The 19,052-nt window shown below is 45.3% G+C and overlaps 1 protein-coding gene across 2 annotated transcripts in view; it reads left to right on the top strand.

Moving 5' to 3' along the window:
• The window catches only part of TM6SF2 (transmembrane 6 superfamily member 2), a 29,849-nt gene extending 11,790 nt beyond the window's left edge, over nucleotides 1-18,059 (top strand). The window contains exons 3-11 of one of the 2 annotated variants that reach the window (XR_014786508.1): nucleotides 1,673-1,770; nucleotides 5,448-5,551; nucleotides 8,013-8,095; nucleotides 9,447-9,571; nucleotides 11,454-11,555; nucleotides 12,501-12,593; nucleotides 12,971-13,090; nucleotides 15,173-16,278; nucleotides 16,593-16,738. Coding sequence is in view for 1 of the 2 variants with exons in the window: in XM_084826258.1 (XP_084682384.1) it covers nucleotides 1,673-1,770; nucleotides 5,448-5,551; nucleotides 8,013-8,095; nucleotides 9,447-9,571; nucleotides 11,454-11,555; nucleotides 12,501-12,593; nucleotides 12,971-13,090; nucleotides 15,173-15,373 (926 nt within the window). In the remaining variant the exon portion in view is untranslated. Of the gene's footprint in view, nucleotides 1-1,672; nucleotides 1,771-5,447; nucleotides 5,552-8,012; nucleotides 8,096-9,446; nucleotides 9,572-11,453; nucleotides 11,556-12,500; nucleotides 12,594-12,970; nucleotides 13,091-15,172 lie in introns of both variants that reach the window. The other variant, XM_084826258.1, reaches the window with a different exon arrangement.
• The last annotated feature ends 993 nt before the right edge of the window (nucleotides 18,060-19,052 follow it).

Genomic DNA, 19,052 nt, shown 5'->3' with positions numbered 1-19,052 from the left:
ATTTGATCACATAACCATCCGCCACAGAGTACAGCTGCAAATGTTCTCACCTGGTCGCCTGTGGTGAGTAACGATTGGCTTCCAGGTGACTGTGTCACAGAGAACAGGTCTATTGGTGGTAGAGGGGAGATGCCATAGCTCAGTGGTGCAGCATCTGCTTTCCAGGCAGAAGGGCTAGGGCTCAGTCTCCTGGAGAACTGTTGCCAGTCAGAGTAAACAGAACTGGATTAGATAGGATGAATATTCAGACCTGGTACAAGGTAGCTTAGCCACTGTGGCAAAATCAAACCTCCGGGTTCAAAGGCACTATGCCAGCGGTGTTGAACCTCAGGCCCACAGTCTGAATCCGGGCTGCCTGGGGTCGCAATCCGGTTCCCTAGAAGGCAATGCCCCTTCCCTAGTTCCCACGGCTGTTCCCCCAACTACCAATCATTTGATGGGTTTCCTGGTTTTTGAGTCAACACATCTGGTCCTGTTATTGTGAACCACCCAGAGAGTTATTGGGCACTATAGAAATGTAGCAAACAAACACTCATCTCAGTCAGCACGGTGTGGCTGGCTGAGAATGATGGGAGTTTTAGTCCAACAGACCTAGCAGGCTGGGTTAGAGTGTCAGACTTGGGATACTCCGCCATAAAGCTTTCTCAGTGACCTTGGGCCAGTTGCTACCTTTCAGCCTAAACTACCTCGCAGGGCTGTTGTGAGGATCGAATGGAGGGAGAGGAGAGCTACCTGGTGCTCTGTGGAAAAGAGGTGGGGTATAAATGTAATAAATACATAAAAACTTGGTCCATTCCAGCAGGGCTTTTCTTATGGAGGTGGGCTCTGTCAGTGGCTATTAGCTGTGAGATGGAACCTCTACATGATAGAGTTTACCAACTTCTGGGGGCAATCAGCTGTGGGAAGATGCTGTTGCATTGCCTTCATATCTGGCTTATGGGCTTCCCAGCATTGTGAGGTTGGCCACCATGGCAAATGGGATGCTAAACCAGATGCTTTGGTCTCATCCAGCACAGCGCTTCTTAAGACCAAACACTGGAAGTGCTGGGAAGGGACAGCAGACTTCGAGGCAATTGCTTGCATCATCGGAGCGTCTGGAGACAAGTGAATGAATGAATATATTTTCATAGACTGCAATTTTTTTCCCTTTCAGGTTGCAATCCTATGCATGTTTAATTACACCCCTGCCTCTTAGGTTCCCCTCCACAACTTTTGTGTGTGTGTGTGTGCTGATGCCTCCCTTTTATGAAAGTGGTGCCATTTTGGCCACATAAGGATTGGCACTCTCTGCCTGAACATGGGAAATAGAAGGAATGATGATGTTTTATAGCACCTCCACTGTGGATGGCCAAAAACTAGAACATCTGTTAGGACCCATGGACACTTAGGGGGCAATCCTATGCATGTTCAGACAGAAAAGAGTCCTAAAACTCCCAGCATGCTGGGAGTTGTAGGCCTTCTTTCCATCTAGACATGCGTAGGACTACGCCTTTAGTGTATTAAAGTAGTTGCTACTTCCCCCTTGAGGATAAGGCGGGGTGTTAAATTTATCATGAAAATTAGCAGATCTGTTTCGAGAATGTAGAGATCATTCATTAAAATGTAAACCCACACAGACCCACACACAGAGAGACCCATTAACCAACCCTGTTTGCTTTCCTCCTTGCATCAGTGTTTATGGTCTTTTCTTTCACCTCGGGGATCGACGCCATCATTGCTTTGGAAGAAGATGGCTATCTAAACAACTTTCTGGAATTCTACATGAGAGAGGTGGGTCCGTAGAGGTCTGGTGTTGGTGTACGTGTGTTTTGGTGTGAATACATGACTGAAGCCCACCCCTCCAGCTTGTCTGCATAGCTTAGCTTCAAATCCTGGAGATACAGTAGGAGAGCACCCAGTTAAAGGATGAGTAACAGGTGTTTAGAGATCCCAATGAACTGGGGGGGGAAGATTGCACAAAAGCCGGGGAACCACCAAACGATTTGTGCTTGGGGGAAAAGGAGGTGGGGTCAGGGGAAGGGATGTGGCCATTCTGGGAACCCAAGAGGGCTGGATAGAGATGGCAAGTGGGCCAGTTTTCCAACCTTACCATAGTTTATCATGATGGGAGTGACTCTATAGCTCTCCCAACATGGTCACATGGAAGAGTTTGGAAGCTTTGGCTTCCCTTTTATATTAACCACAGTTTGTTGTGTCAGCTGACAAACTGGTTAATCGTAACTGTGGTTTGTTCGGAACAAGCCAGCTTCAACCCATGTTTTGTTCCAGCAAACTGTAGTTAAGCTGGGTTGCGTTCAACAAACTATAGTTGAGATGAGCCACAGTTCAGAGTTCAGACGTAATGCTAAACTGTGGTTAATTGAAATTGGAAGCTCAAGCTTTAGAAGCCATGCTGGAGAGAGGAGTAGGGGGAATTCACAAGCTGGGGGTGTGCAGGAGGTTAGGGGCATTCCTGTCATGATGAACTATGGTTTATTGCAGGGGTGAGTGTCATTGCTCCTCTTGGAACTCACCAGGGACCATGCCCCAACCTTGCTCAAATTGTCACCTTCTCTGTTTGCAAAATTGATGGACCACTGTGGTGGCAAATTCAGCAGCAGGGCAGGGGTCTGCAAAAATGGCATTGCCCACCCCCGGCTTATTGAGACATCTGAATGCAGCCATAGTCTCCATCGGGATAAGGTATTTCCCTATGTATGTTACCAGTGAGTTTTCCCTGTGGGGAAAATAGCAATTCAGAGAAAGGGCATTTAGACTGGGAAGGTGGTGTCTGTGTGTGTGTGTGTGTGTGTGTGAGAGAGAGAGAGAGAGAGAGAGAGAGGATTAGCTCCTGCTCCTCCAATTCAGCACCCCCAATTTGACAGCCACTACTTCCCACAGCAGCTGTCACTGTGTTATGAAACCTCACATCTGCTTTCTCGGCCAAGCAATGGTGTAAGTAGGGTTGGGGTATCTCTTTCAGGTACTGGTGGTCTAGTCACCCCACCTCCCTTTTTAAAAAATTAATTAAAAAAAATGCCCACAGAATCTCCTCCACGTATCCTTTTTGGGGTTAGGCCCAAGGAGCAGATAGAATGCAGGCAACTCCCGAAGTCGGTTCAGCTTGGAAAAACAAGCAAAGCGGTCTCCAGTATATGAACAGAAAATTAGCTGATCTCCACCCCACCCACCCCATATTGCTGAATTTCTGTGCCTCAGGAGAGCTGCAGCTGTGGAATTTCTAGGCACCACACAACTTTGGAAAGGCCCAGGATCCCTAATAGAAAGAATCCTAGAGTTGGAAGGGTCTTCGAGGTTATTTAGTCCATCCCCCCGCTCAAGGCAGGAATTGTGCCACGACAGCATCCCTGACAAATGGCTGCCCAGCAGCTGCTTAAATACTTCTAGTGGAGGAGAGCTTGCCACCTCCCAAAGCCTTTTCTAATGTCAAACAGCTCATACCGCTAGGATGTTTATCCTTCATTGAATTCTGCTTCCGTTTGAAATAGAGTTCCATAAATGGGGGGCCACTGCTGAGCAGGCAATACGACAATGGAACCAATTACCTGGGGAGGTGGTGGGCTCTCCCACACTGGAGGCCTTCAAGATGAGGCTGGACAGCCACCTGTCAGGGATGCTCTGACTTGGATTCCTGCATTGAGCAGGGGGTTGGACTCGATGGCCTTGTAGGCCCCTTCCAACCCTACTATTCTATGATTCTATAAGGCCCTAGCTCTTGCACCAGCCAGCTCTGTGGCTGATCTTAAGGCCTGGGATGGTTCATATATGGGTGCAAGGCAAGGTCTTCAAATAACCTGATCCCAAGCCAAGTGCTAAGTCTAAGCACTTAGGAAGCTGTGCTGTTAAGAAGTTTCTCATAATGTTTTGCCAAAATCTGCCCCCCCCGCGCAATTTCTGCTCAAAACAAACACACATGGCGCAAGAGACCTAATGGAACTGCACTAGTCCAATCAGATAATTTTATTCAGTGTTTATAAATAAAGCACTTGTTGGTAAGGTTGTTTTTGTAACAATCATATCAGTTGGATAATTTTATTCCTCCCAAGGTGCTATCCCTTATCGGAGGTTAGCCATCATTACACCTATTTCTGTTTTTGACACCGCTGCTCTGAACAATTGTATAGAACTACTGCTAAACCATTCCCTCAAATTCTTTAAACATGATGTCCGTCTTCTTCCCATTGAACATTTTCCTTCAATTTTCCCTTGCATAATAAGTTGGAGTATGGTCTATTTTTCACTTCAGATAATATGGCCAAGGTATTGTAATTTTCTTCTCTTTATGGTATTTATTAGTTCTGTTTGTTTGCTTACTCTACACAGTATGTTCTCATTTGCTACTCGATCAGTCCACAGTATCTTCAACATGTCTCAGAATACCCGATTTTGAAGGATTCAGTTCTTCTCAGGCTGTTCTTCTTAAGTGTCCAACCCTCCATAAAATAATACTGAAAACACGTAACATCTTACCATCCAAATCCTCAAGGTCCCAATTAAGGTCCCGATGACAAAATAATTATTTCATTTTAACAAATGCTGTTCTTGCCATCTCAATTCTTGCGTTTATCTCTTGTGTTTGTTCATTTCCTTCATTGAGCCACATTCCTAAGTATTTGTGGCTTGCTCAGTTGACATATTAATACTATGTGCAGTAGAAGAATTTTTGCTTATCACCATATATTTCATTTTCTTGATGTTCATTTTAAGTCCATACGCATTAGTTTATTAATCCAATTTAGTCGTTTTTGTAAGTCGAATATGTCATCTGTCATTACCATGGTGTCATCAGCATATCAAATTGTGTTAATTATTTTTCCATTGATGTTTATACCAGCTGTTCGTTAGGCAAGTGCTTCATTAGATATAGCTTCAGAATATACATTGAACAGCATAAGTGATGGGACATAGCACTGTCTTACTCCTCTTTGGATCTGAACTTGTTATTAGAATGTGTTAGGTACCGTAAGTATTGTCTACAGGAGTTCCTCTCTCTATAGTTGAAATGGGGATATACTGAGGTTCCATAAACTGATATGACTAATATGGTTGTTATGATATTGCTGCCATAGTTTGCCTACCATCTGGTGCTTTATTAATACACATTGTTATTAAATTAATTGGTAGGGCTGTGTACCCTCAAGTGCTTTATTTATAAACATTGTACAAAATTATCTGATTGGTTTAGTGCAGCTCCGTTAGCTCTCTTGCACCTTGTGTATATGTTTGGAGCTGTTCTTGGGAGCCTTCCTTGTCTCTCCCGTTTTGCCTCTGCAATTTCAACCGTGGCTTCTTGTCTTGCCTTCTGGAGCGACAGAGAACAATTCTGCTCCATTTTCTGAGGCACAGACCTCCTGCTGTTTGAAGGCCGCGATCACGTCTCCCCTTAATCTTCTCTTCTTTGAATGCCAAGATTAAGATGCAGTCTGTTGTTGTTTTCTCCTTGTTAGGGCGAGCCATACCTTAGCACGGCCTACGGTATTCTGATCTGCTACTGGGACGCGGTGATACACTACGGCCTCTACCTGGCTATGATAGTAGCCATCGCTCAGAGGTGAGGGATCCGCAAGAGCCGTCGGGGATTGGCCAGAGCCTTTGTGACAGGGCCTAGCAGGCAAAAAGCTCAACAGGTGCAGCCTTGCAGGTGCCCCGGATGGATATTTGCCTGTCCTGCTGCTGTTTAGAGGCATAGGAGATCCGTCCAGGAAAAAAAAGGACATGGCAACATGAGAGAGAGCTAGGTGGAGCCTCATTTACCTCTCAGCATTAGTTTGCTAGGGACAGGGGAGGAAAATCAAGCTACTGCTATTAGCCATGATATCAAGAGAGGCTGTTCTAGGTAGGTGACCACACATGAGAGGTCCTTCTTTGCAGTAGCCCCACACCACTGGAATAAGGTGTCACCTAGGGTCCGCCATGCTCCATCATTGCAGGCCCTCGGAAATATACTATTTTACTCTGGCCTTCCCCTGATAGGATCTGTCTTGTGGCTATTTTTATTGCTGTTTTTGTTGTTGTTTTTATTGCTGTTTTATTGTTGTTTTTATCGCTGTTTTAATTGTATTATATCCTTACTGCTTTTATTATGTTTTTATCATTCTTAACATCATACTGGTTTTATGTGTTTTACTGCTGTTTATGTTTATTGCTGTTAATCACTGTTTTAGGTGTTTAATCTTTGTGAACCTCCCAGAGAGCTTTGGCTATCGGGGTGTGGGGGGCGGTACAGAAATACAATAAATGAATGAAAGGAAGGAATTGCTGTACGCCATCTTGAGAAGGCTTCTGCCCTGAAAGGTGGCCGAGAAATATGTAAAAGAAATAAATGTATTTAAAATAAGTAAATAAAGGGAAATAAATGGATCAATGGAACCTCTACACACACAGGACGTTTACTTCTGAATACCAGTTGGTGGGGATGAGCAAACCTTGAGGTGTCAGAGAAGCTCTCCGGGGCTGCATTCCAGTGGTGGGTGGGGCCAAATGCAAAAAGGGTGGGGCCAAAAACAAAAGGGCGGGGCTAGAATTCCAGCATATTTTAGCTGAAAGCTCTTCATACCATACCTGTTTCATCCTTTTAGAATGTGGGAAAAGCTATAGAAAACCCGGGAAGCCACTCAATAATTGGTAGTTGAAAGGGGGTGGGGCCAGTGGGAGGGGGTGTAGCCAGCTGGAGAATCAGCATATTGTAGCTGAAAACTCTTACAAGCAGTAACTAAGCCTTAGGAGAGGAATTTTCACCTTTCAGAAAAGGTGGAAACTGCACAAAAGCTGGGAACACCAAATGATGCATGGTTGTGGGGAAAAGGGGCTTGGCTATATGGGGAATCCTGGAGGGCTGGATTGGGACCTTGGGGCTTGAAGTTTCCCACCTTTGATCCAGATGTGTCTTTGATCCAGTCTGGGTAGACCAGGCTTTGCCAACTGAACATCCTCCAGATGTGTTGGACTACAACTACCATAATTCCAGCCCAGCATGGCCAGAGGTGGTCCTCTTGGGGGCAGGGGACCAAGTTGGCGAAGGCTGAGCTTGACAATCCTTACATTTAATTAATTACTGAATTAACTAATTGTACTTCAGAAAAATAATCACCTCATATTTCCATGCCTTGGGAAGAATGTCCAAGATGGCTAATCATCTAAAAAGCAATTTAAAAACAAGTGTGACTGTTTTTAATAATAATAATAATAATAATAATAACAAAAAAATTGTATTATAGAAGTTTTATATCCCGCCCTTCCACTATACTTGCATCGCTCAAGGTGGCTTACGGCAACAATTTTAAAATTACGAACTAAATCTAAAGTTTTATTACTATGATTTTTAAAAGAGAAAAACATGTTGTCATATTCACTAAAACCTACAGGCATAATCCTATGCATGTTCAGACAGAAAAAAGTCCTACGAGTCCATTTTTCTGCCTAAACATGCATACGATTGCCCCCTAAGTGTCCATGGGTCCTAATAGCTGTTCTAGTTTCCTGCCATCCACAGTGGAGGCGCTATAATACATCATCATTCCTTTTATTTCCCATGTTCAGGCAGTGAGCGCCAATCCTTATGTAGCCAAAAACAGCAGCACCCATTAACAACAGGAAGGCATCAGCACAGATGCAAAAACACGTTTATTTATTTTTATTTATTTACAATATTTATATACTGCTCCTTATCAAAGTTTTTGGAGCGGCGAACAACAAGATAAAAGAATAAAACCCCACAATTACAACAAAACATTTTAAAAGAACACGTGGTGGTGGGGAACTAAGGGGGGTTGTAACCTGCAAAACAGCCCCGTGAGGACTGAGTATGCTCCATGGGCACAGAATACTGACTGTCATTTTTGTGTGTGGGAGGGATAGAAAACTGGGGGCGTTTTGGAATAGAGTGTGCTGGAGGAGGGCTTGGCTGACTGGTTGAAAGGGCAAACAGGAGTACTCCGTATACTGCAACATTTTTTTTCAGCGTCCCCCTCTTGCCTCCCTCTAATGACTCTAACACTCAATCTGCTCTCCAGAAAGAGTTACCGAAACTTTGGCCTCTACTGGATTGGATCTCTCACCATGAGCCTAGTGGTTTTGCTGCTGGGCAACATGATTGGTAAGTCCTTTCACAGCAAAACAACTTTTGAGAAAATCCTCCCTCTGACCCCAGTGTCAAAACTATTATTTATTTTTTTAAAAATATTTTAATACTTTAAATATTAAAATATTTAGGGCCAGTGTGTGGTGTAGTTGTTAGAGTGTTGGACTGGGAGCTTGGAGATCCAGGTTCTAGTCCCCACTCGGTCATGAAGCTCACTGGGTGACTTTGGGGCGGTCACTGACTTTCAGCCTAACCTACCTCACAGGGTTGTTGGGAGGATAAAGATGTGTGCTTTTAATATGTGTGCTTTTTGGTTTTAATTTTTCTGAACCACCAAGAAAGCTTCTGCTATTGGGCGGTTTAGAAATGAAACAAACAAACAAACAAATTGGAGAGGAGGAGGTCTATGTAAGCCACCTTGGCTTCCTTGCAAGAGAGAAAAAGGCAGGATATAAATGCAATAAATAAATGATACAATTTTAAACACCCCCCGCCCCTGACTTCATACTTGCAGATCCCAGAGCAGTGTTGAATGACTATGGCCAAAACGGCTTATGAAAGATCAGGTCTGTCGTTTGGGGGTACTCCTAGATCCATCACTGTCGCTGGAGGCTGAAGTGGTCGGGGAGGCTCGGAGTGGTTTTTACCAGCTTCGGCTGGTTTGCCAGCTATGGCCTCTCCTGGACAGGGATAGCTTGGCCATGGTGGTGCAGGCACTAGTAACCTCAAGACTAGATTACTGCAATATGCTCTTTGTGGGGCTGCCCTTAAGGCTGGTCCGGAAGCTGCAGCTAATGCAAAATACAGCAGCTTGGCTGTTGTCAGGAGCTGCCCCTTTTCAGCCTGTTTACTGAGGGAGCTGCTGTCACTGCCTATTTGCTGCTGGGCCAGGTTTAAGGTTTTGTTATCAGTCTGTAAAACCCTGAACAACTTGGGACCCGGATATCTGAGAGAGTGCCTTCTCCCTTACCAGCCTGCCCAGTCATTGAGGTATCAGATGGGATACTCCTGGTGGTTTCTCATGGACCTGTGGTCCATTTGGAGTCCACTCAGAGCAGAGCCTTCAATGTGGAGGCTTCCTCTCTGTGGAACTCCCTGCCTCTGGAGGTCAGGCAGGCAGCAACCTTGTTTCATTTTCTACACCTACTGAAGACATTTTTATTTAAATAAGCTTTCCCTGACTGACCAGCCAGGTTTTTTTAGTAGCATAATTTGATTTTAAAGATTTTTACTCTGTATTTTGATTCTTCCCCGCTTTTCGCCATGTGGGGATATTATTATGGGATGTGAAGCTTCCAATAAATAAATAAAACTGGCTCTCCAAAGCCTGACCCCCTGGTGAGCCTAGCACTGTGTCTGTTTCTAGGGAAGTACGGCTCCGACATCCGCCCGGCCTGCCTGCTCAACATCCCTTACCTTCTCATCCCTGTCTGGGCTGCAGTGAGGATCTTCGCTCAGCCCAGGACCTTGCCCTTGATGACAGCTGATAAGGTACCAAAGAAGAGCTGGGCAGGATTAGGCTCTGGTTTAGTGGCCATCCAGATGCCTGCAGGAAGTCCACAAACAGGGCATGGCTCTGCAGCTGGTGGTTGTCCACACATTGAGTGATAGACTGGCCCTGTATATGGAGGCTTCATTCAGCTGCCCTGCTTAATAACCACAGATAGGCTTGGCCATCTTGGGTCTGGCTGAGGGTGCATCCAGGTCAGCATCTTACCTCCCACAGGCAATGGCCTGCCCCTGCTGATGCTCCCTATCAACTGCTATGAACAAGTAGACTGCCTCTGTACACAGGGGCTCCATTTAGTTATCATGGTGAATGGGGCTGATGGACCCACCTAAGGACAAAGGAAATGGCCTCTGGGCATCAGACTACCTAGAACTAGTCGTCTCCAAGCTGGTGCTCTCCTGATGTTCTGGACTACAACTCCCAGAATACCTGATCATTGGCCATGCAGTCTGGGGCTGATGGGTTTGAAGTCCAAAACACTGGGAGAGCACCAGATTGGGGAAGGCATGTCGAGACTAGTTTCCTGTTTTCAACAGTGGACAACCAGATAACCCTTGGGAAGCCCACAAGTGAGGCATGAAGCTCACCTGGAGTGTAATGATAGATAAGAAATAGATAGATAATAGATTATTATTATTGTTGCTGTTTTGTTGTTATTACTATAATAATTATTATTACCATTATAGTATAATATAATAATATATAATGATACAATATATTATACAGTATATAATATAATGATATATTATATAATACTTTATATATTAGAATTATATAATATATAATACTATAGTATAGTATAGTAATATATATTAGAATTATATAATATATAATACCATACTATAGTATAGTATAGTAATAATACTATAATATTAATTATAGTATTATCACTACTATAATTATAATTATAGTAATCGTCATCATAATAAATAATATTTATTTATATTAATTATTATTATTATTATTATTTAGTAGGTGTAAGCCAGGGATAGATATTCAGAGTTGGAAATCTGTGACAATCTACCACAAATCACCCAGAGATCTACCGGCGGATCCTGATCTACGGTCTGCCCACTCCTGCCTGACACTCGCACACAGGAGTGTAGTGGTTAATTTTGAAGGGCAGGTTCTCATCACATAGCCCCTCCCCAAAGGAGAGTCCACAAATTCTGGCAGCTGTGATGATCAACGTGTCTGTGTCTGAATCTCTGCCTGTGTGATATGTGTCTTTCATAAAGCAAGTGGGTCTTAATTACCCATTCAAGACCAAGCCACCCCGAAATACTCCGCACCACAATAGGGATAGCTCTCAACAATGTTATTTATTTATTTAAAATGTTTTCAGCCTGTTCCTCAGCCACAAAAGGGTCCCAGAGTGGCCCTGATCTGTAAAACTTGGCAGTCCCTGCCTGCAGGATTCCAAGCTAAAAAAGACACGACACAGAAGGAAAAAGGGCTGGGGAGGGGAAAGGAAAAACCTTAAGTAGACTGTCAGTAGGGGTGGCGGAATAGCTGTGCTCATCTCCCAGTGCGGACAGGACAGTCCAGCAGCAGCAGACCCAGATGTCCCTGCTGCTTGCTCCTGTCTCCCTTGCTCCATCTTCTTTATTGTTGCTGGGAGAATTCATTTCTCTCCAGCCACAGTGAGATGCCACTAAGCTCAGAGGGAAGAGGGAAGCCTTGAGGGGGGTGGCAGAAGACATCAGCATCTCTGCTATTCCAAACTATCCTGGCACTTCAGCCCTGTGAACCGCGGCTCTATTACACCGCTGCTCACATCCCGTGCTTGTCAAACTCACCGTTGAAGTCCGAGACTTGAGGATTCAGTTTCTGGTTCTCTTTTTCTTTTCGGCTTTGGGGAAGGTTGCCAAAGAACAGCGCAAAACCTTGCTGGAGCGGCCTCTGGATTTGGGACTGGTGGGGTACCTCCTTTTCGCTGTGGTCTTCACCCTTTTCCGAGGACTGGTGAGCATGTGAATAAAGAATCAGAGTTAGAAGGGGTGTTAGAGATAATCTAGTCTGATCCCTTGCTCAGTGCAGGCTCTATGTGACACTACTTTATGTTGAGCCTGTCCATTGCTCCTTGTAGCCAAGTGTGTACCTGATCCTTCTAACTGGAGATGGCAGGGATTGAACTGGGGACCTTTTTTCCTGCAAGGCAGGTACTCTGCCACTGAGCTGTTGAGCCCTCCTAGAAAGACACCAACTGGGTTCACACAACATGCTAACCCACAGTCACTGGTTGAGCATGAGTTGTTGTTGAACTGTAGGTTGTTTGTTGAACCATGGGTTAGCTTGTTGTCCGAACCCAGGACATTTTCTGCAGGGTGGCTTGTTAACCAGGCAGTGTGGCTTATTTTCCTCAAACAAGCCATCTTGAGAACCCAGCATTTGTTGCTGGGTTGTTCAGGGTGGTTAGCAAGCCACCCTGCATGGTTAACAAGCCACCCTGAGGAAAATGTCTTGGGTTCAGACAACACGCTAACCCACGGTTCCACAAACAACGCACACTCGACCACTGAGTGTGGGTTAGCATGCTGTATGAACAGTCCCACTGTTTGACGTTCAGTTTGGGACACAGAGATTTGGAAGGGAAGGCCAGTGCATAAAGACTTCTTAAGTCCTGATTTTTAACTCATCATTCACCCGTGAATCACTGCCCTTTTAAAACAACACAAAAACAAAGCTAAACTAAGCGTTTTGCAAAATTATCTTCTGGATTCTTTAGAGTAGGGCTGGATTTCCCCAGAATTTCAATCAAGTCAGGCAAATCGGACAAAAACAGTGACATTTCAGACAAGTGGGGATAGAGCTTAGGAGCTGTTTGTTTGGTTGGGAAGGCCGAGGAAACGTTTTTGCACACACACGCACCCCCCGTTCATTTGTGTGTGTGCTTGTGTGTGGTTTTAGGTTGTTCTGAATTGCCCGACCGACGCGTGTTTCAATTATGTTTACCAACATGAGCCGTATCTGCGTGACCCAGTGGCATACCCCAAAGTTCAGGTGAGCAACTTATTTTGTTGGGGAGGGAAACATCTGCTCTGGAATACCATTAATCCCGCATCCTCCGGGTGCTTTGGACTACAGTTCCCACAATCCCTGATCATTGGCCATGCTGGTTGGGGCTTATAGGACTTGCACACTTGTCGTCTAAAATGTCTGGAGGGCGCTGCGTTGCCTGCCCCTGCATTAGCCATTTCTGACGCTTTTTGGGGCGTGAAGGCAAAATTTTCCTTGTGGCAAGTCGCTCTTTCTCTCTTTTAACCTCGGTGGATTTCGTTGCTGCATTTTGAACACATGCTCGCTCACATCGCTCGCTCACAGGGTTGTGATTCCAGTGAACTCTGACCATCGCTCTGCTTTCATGTTCTTCTTTCTAGATGCTAGTGTTCCTGTTTTACTGCCTGCCATATTTCTGTACCAGCATCTATGGCTTACTCTCTCCTGGATCCACTTGGATGGCAGATTGGGCTTTGGTTTTTGCTGGTGCCATTGCCCAGGTAATGTTGCTGCACCTGTGGGCTACAGCCAAATCGCCATACTTTTAGGGGTCAGAAGGTCTGGAGAAGAGTTGGTCTGTTGTTCTGTTTCTGCAGAAACAACCATGAGGCATGTAGCAGATTTATTGCTAGCAGAACCAGTGGTATTGCGTACCCAGGGCTCACAGCCAGGGATGCAGTACTGGCACTTTTAAATTATTTATTTATGTATTTCATTTTGATATCACCCAATAGCCAAAGCTCTCTGGGCGGTTCACAGAATTAAAACCACAACTCCCCACCCCCATACACAACGGAAAATATAATATCAAATGTAATAGGTTACAACTACAGAATAAAAATACAACCAGAGTAAAACCTAGCAGCGGTGCAAATATTTAAAATGCAAGAGCAGGTTTAAGACAGCAGAGCTAACAAAACTGGAATGCTAAGATGTTAAACATGCCTGGGAAAATAAAAAGGCATTCACCTGGCACTGGAAAGAGTACAACGTAGGCACCAGGCAAACCTCTCTAGGGAGTTTGTTCCACAACCAGGGTGCCACAGCAGAAAATGCCACCCCCTTCAGAATTCCCAGTTCCGTCTGCAGTTCTCGCAACAGCTGGAGGAAAATGAGTTTTCCCAACAGCGATATATTATTCCTGTTGTAATGCGAAGTATTTTGTGATGGTTGGTCTTGAATGTGCAGTGAAGATGCTGTACTCTTAGTGGAGGTGAAACTGCTACAACTGGTTTATTAATACTGATCAATACCAGGGCCTGGATTTTTGGCCATTCCTTGGAGGTGTGGCTACGGTGACAGCCATGATGTGCCCCTGCACATCAAAATTGATCACTGCACCACTGACAGAACCTTTGTCAGGCACATGAACTATTATCCTTAAGCTTGTTTTTTGTTGTTCAGTCGTTCAGTTGTGTCCAACTCTTCGTGACCCCATGGACCATAGCACGCCAGTAAATCCCACTCAGTTCTCTGGGATTTGCTCCCGAGGAAGTATGCCTGGGATTGTATCATGTTTACTCGGAAGTAAGTCCCAGTGACTTCAAGGGGGCTTACTTCCAAGTAAGTGCGTTGAGGATCCCAGTCTTTGTGATTGATAGGCCACTTGAACCAATAATCATGAGTTAACATGCCCCATGGAGTTCAGTGGGACTTGACTTCCGAGGAAGCATGTGTGCATAGGATTGTGGCCTGACAGCCCAATCCTATGCATATTTATATAGAAGTGAGAGCCATTTATTTTGATGGGTTTTATTTCCAGGACTGTTTAGGTTTTGCTGCCCCGTCATCTGCATGTTTACTTGGGAGGGGGCTCCACTCATATTCATTGAGATTGACTCTTGGGTAAGGGTGCATATGATTGCATAACCCACCCATGCTGGAAGCCCCTTTGAATAAAAGAGGGGCAGTTATGGGGTGTAGAGAATAGCACATTTTCCTCACTCTGTTCTTTTATTGTTCCACAAATTTGCTCTGTGCTGTGTTCCACTCTACTTTAAATCCAGTTGGGCTAGGAGAATTTCTAAAAAATTCCTCTGGAATTGGAGTGCCATATGACACATGTATATGCTTGGGTAAAGCACTGCAAAAACAAAGAAAGAAAGAAAGAAAGAAAGAAAGAAAGAATTTTTGATGATCCTACTTACAATTGCATCATGATCCTTTTTGCACAGTGTTTTACTGATGCATTCCAGTGCATGGGGGAAAGGGCTGCCCCCGCCCCCCCCCCCCCGGCCCCACAAAAGAACCTTGATAAAGCCATATTTTACTGTGCTTTACCAATGGTGCATGTGCACACTGGTAATGCAGAGGAGGAGGAAAAGTAACAAAATGAACTGAAGGAGCAGGGAATGGTGGGAAACACTGCAAGCATGCACAGACCTCTGTACACAACTTTGAACATGATTGAAAACAAAATAAAGGAAGGTTCCTAAATGCGTCGTTTGCCATTTGGAAGTCAAACCAGGACATTCGGTGCTCCAAATTTGAAATGATTCAGGTGCTGAGAATTTCAGAAGCGCCGCCCTTCCAGCCCTGATTGTGTAATCACCCAATCTCTTTCTGTCTGTTCAATGTTCCAGGCACAGTTTTCTCACATTGGCTCTTCGCTTCACCAGCGCACTCCTTTTCCCTACCGCACCCCTGAAGAGGCATGGTGGCCTGTTATCCTCATCAACCTCGCTTACACGATAGGGCCACATCTCCTAGCTTACCGCTGTCTCCGCAACCCTGCCTTTTTCTGCCACCCGGTTTCTCAGGATGAAGACAAGAAGACCCAGTGATAGCAGCAGGGCGGGTGGGTGAGGACATTCGCTGTGTCCTCTGATCGCCAACTGGATCCCGTTATGCAAAGCCGCCTCCTTGAGAAACTCTACTCTGGCGGGCTTTGAAACATCTCTGGGGCGGTTCAGGACCACTCCACATTCCTTTCGAAACCTATGCAAGAGCTTGTCTTGTCTACATGGTGCATTTGAAGCTGGTTTGAAATCGGGTGAAACTGGTTCCAACCCAACCAAGGGACCTTGGTGAGGGCGGGAAATGTGTCTAGGAAGGTATATCAAAAAGATGTCTAGGCATCCTTAAGGAATTGCCAGAGATTATTTGGGCTGGTGGTAGGTAAGGATGCATGGATTTTATAAAATCTGTTCAGTCTGCGTTTCGTGGATTGTCAGATGTCTTTCATTCCGTTGTGTACCCATTGGTGGAACTGGATTTTTTCCCCATTTCCTGAATTTTGTGCAAATTCTTATTTCCACCAATTCACACTTGCAGAAATGCACAAATCCCCCCAAAATGTGTAATCCCCCCCCGCCCAACAAAATGTTGCAAACCACCCAGAGAGGTTTGTGCCAAGAGAGATTTGGCTATTGGGCAGTATGGAAATGTAATTAAATAAATAAATGTACATTTTCATACTTTAGCCTATGGGAGAAATGTGCATTTTGAGCCGGTATTTTTTTATTTTATTTTATGCATTTTTCTATAACTGAATTTGCGTAAAATTCCAGAAAGTTTTTTTTAAAAAAATGGTCTGCAAGTTCATGGAATCTGTGCAACTTGGGAAACCCTGGTCCACTGTGGAATCCATGGATCGAATTCATAGAAATCCAAACCCATTTGATTCTGTTGCAGATTTCTCCGACATCCCTAGTGGTAGGGAGGAGGAGGAGCAAGAGAAAATTTTAGAGTGTTTTAAAGCAGGGGTGCGTGACATCTGGTCTGCAGGCCACATTTGGCCTCCTGGCTGTTTTTGTGGTCCCCACCACTGCCCCATCGCCGAATTTGCTGCCTGATTTGGTTGGCACAACAGCAAACAAGTGGCAATTTCCTCTTTAAAACAAGGAGCACAGGGGGAGCATACTTTGTTTTAACTCGAAATTGTGTTCCTGGAAGCCTCCAGACAGCAGTTTTGGCAGCAGCAAGGAAAGGCGTATTCCCTGGTGGGTTGGGGGGGGGGAATTGCCCCCGGAGCCTTGGATGTTTACCACCCCTGCTTTAAAGTGTAATGTAGACAAACCAGCTTTTGGGCACTAGGACTATTATATTGTACCACCCATGTATGGGGAAATACAATTTGCAAACTGAAGGTGCTGTTACCCGAAGAGAAATGGGCGCTTGGAGATATTCGATGAAGTCATTGTTTACAGAATAAAAAAGCAACAAATTTATGTATGTCTTCAATGCGGTTTTGCTACTTTTCGGGCGTGTGTGTGGTTCCAAATCGACTCATGGTTTCTAGTCTCCCAAATCCGGAGCGGCATTCTCTGTTGGTGCCAGTGGCAGGATCAGGCCGTAATGGCATCAGGAGAGGCGTGCTGGATGAGACCAAAGGCCAATCTTTGCTGTCCCCAATCTGGTGCCCTCCAGATGTTTTGGACTTCAACTCCCATCAGCCCTGGTCAGGAACACTGGGAGTTGTAGTCCAAAACATCTGGAGGGGACCAGGTTGAGTCCAGCATCCTGTTTTCTACAGTGGCCAACCAGATGTCTCTGGGAAGCCCACAGGCAGGACATGAAGGAAATGGTTCCTTTCTGCTGTAGTTTGTCCCAGCAGCTGGTAGACTTCCTCTGAACACGGAGATTCCATTGAGCTACGACAACTAGGAGCAATTGATAGAACTAACCACCTACCTCCCATAAGAGCAGCCCTGCTGGACTGGACCATTTTGTATTTTATTTATACCTCACATTTTCTCCATGGAGCTCAAGCCTTACACAACAGCCCTGTGAGGTACGTTAATCTGAGAGGTAATGACAGGCCCAAAGTCACCCTGAAAGCTTTATGGCTGAGTTTCTGTAGTCTTCCAACCCCAGGGACAAATTCCATTTCAGAAAAGATGTCCCTGCCCCCTTTCTCCTGCCCTTCCCTTTGCCCCCCAGACCCCTGATGGTTTGGTGGTTTCCTAGCTTTGGTGGGGTTTTCTCTTCCCATTCTATGCCTCTGCTAAAGCTTAGTTACCTAACCCAAACTATGCTGGTAATTTTGGTACTTTGACTCCACTGTGTTTATCTTCAGGCCTGCCTAACACTAGAATGCAGCCCCCCACAAGAGCATCTCCAAAATGGAATTTGCCCATCATGCAGAAAGAGGTTCGATATCCTAGTGTAGATCCTGCACTGAACAGGGGGTTGGTCTAAATGACATCCGGGGTCCCTCCCAATTTTATGATTAAGAAAAGTAGTAGCCAGGTTCTGTGTTACGGGAAGATCTCTAAGGTAATAATTCCCTCCTGCACGCTCTCTCTCTCTCTCTCTCTCTCTCTCTCTCTCTCTTCATTGTTTGCTCTTTGGCCAATGTGACAACAACATAATTCCATCTCTGCTACAGTCTCTGTTGTGCTTCTTGGGGCGAGTCACCCAATTTTGGCCTCCAGGGCTCCTGCACCATCATTCAGGTTGCATGTGAGGCATTAGAAAAAATGGCATGTTTGCTCCCTGCTCATGAAGATTAAAATACATATTTTATTTTACTTTGCGTTGGTGTGTATGAATATTGAGTTTTCCTAGGAACTGGCACAGCTGTCCTTACACCCATCTGCATCACCCTTCCTACTACTCAGCCTCTGGATAAATATAAGGGCCAAACAACCCCTGCCTTTAGATTTCACAGGACTTGCACACTTTTGGAGATCCACCTCGCAGCCTAAACAGGAGACAGCAGAGAGCTAGGAACACGATAGTATGGCTCATTTATAACACTGTTCCAAGTTTAAGCTGAAACCATTTTCCCCTCCACCGTGGAGGATGGGGCATACCTTTCTGTGACCTGTCTTTCCCCCTCCCTCAAATGTGCCAGAGAATCCAAAATTTTGGCCAGTGTTCTGGGCCTAGCCTGCACTTAGCTTGAGTCCTTTTTCTTGGGATTGTCTCACTGCTACTGGGGAATCCTGCCAAAGGATTTGCAGATTCCCCTTTAACATTCTCTCTCTCCTCACCCTCACCCCCACTTTTATCCCAAACACTCCCCTCCTTCCGGTCGGATTGCAGCCTGCTTTAATGCAGTAATTGCTACCCTGTCTTATTCCTCTGCATTTGCACAACTCTCTCTGTCTCTGCAGCTGCTTTCTCCCCCCCCCCCCAAGCCCCAACTTATTTTCTCTTCTTGGAGTTTGCTGACTAAGATGCCAGAGAGGTGACTCTGCAATTCATCAGCATCGTACTGATGAACTAAAAAAAGAAAGAGCAAAAAACAAAGGGAAAAGAAGGAAGGTCGCAACCACCGCCGCTCCCCCCCCCCCAGAAAATCAAGACCTGGGCAGACTTCTCTTCTGCTTCTCTTCCCCCCACCGCGCCCCTTTGGCACCGCCTGCTTTGCATCCAGATCAACTTCGCCCAGCTTCTGCGATTCTGCTTTTGGCCTGGGACGCCCCCCACCCTTTCCACTTCCTCAAGGAGAAACGGTGAGTCCCTCTGGTGCAAGGTTGCGTTCGAGTTTTTCGTTTCACCTTGATATTGCAGGGT

This window comes from Heloderma suspectum, chromosome Z (genome assembly GCF_057233095.1).
Source record: "Heloderma suspectum isolate Gila_16-S chromosome Z, 16-S_ref, whole genome shotgun sequence".
In the NCBI taxonomy this organism is placed as follows: Eukaryota; Metazoa; Chordata; class Lepidosauria; order Squamata; family Helodermatidae; genus Heloderma; species Heloderma suspectum.
This window is presented reverse-complemented; position numbering and strand designations above follow the sequence as displayed.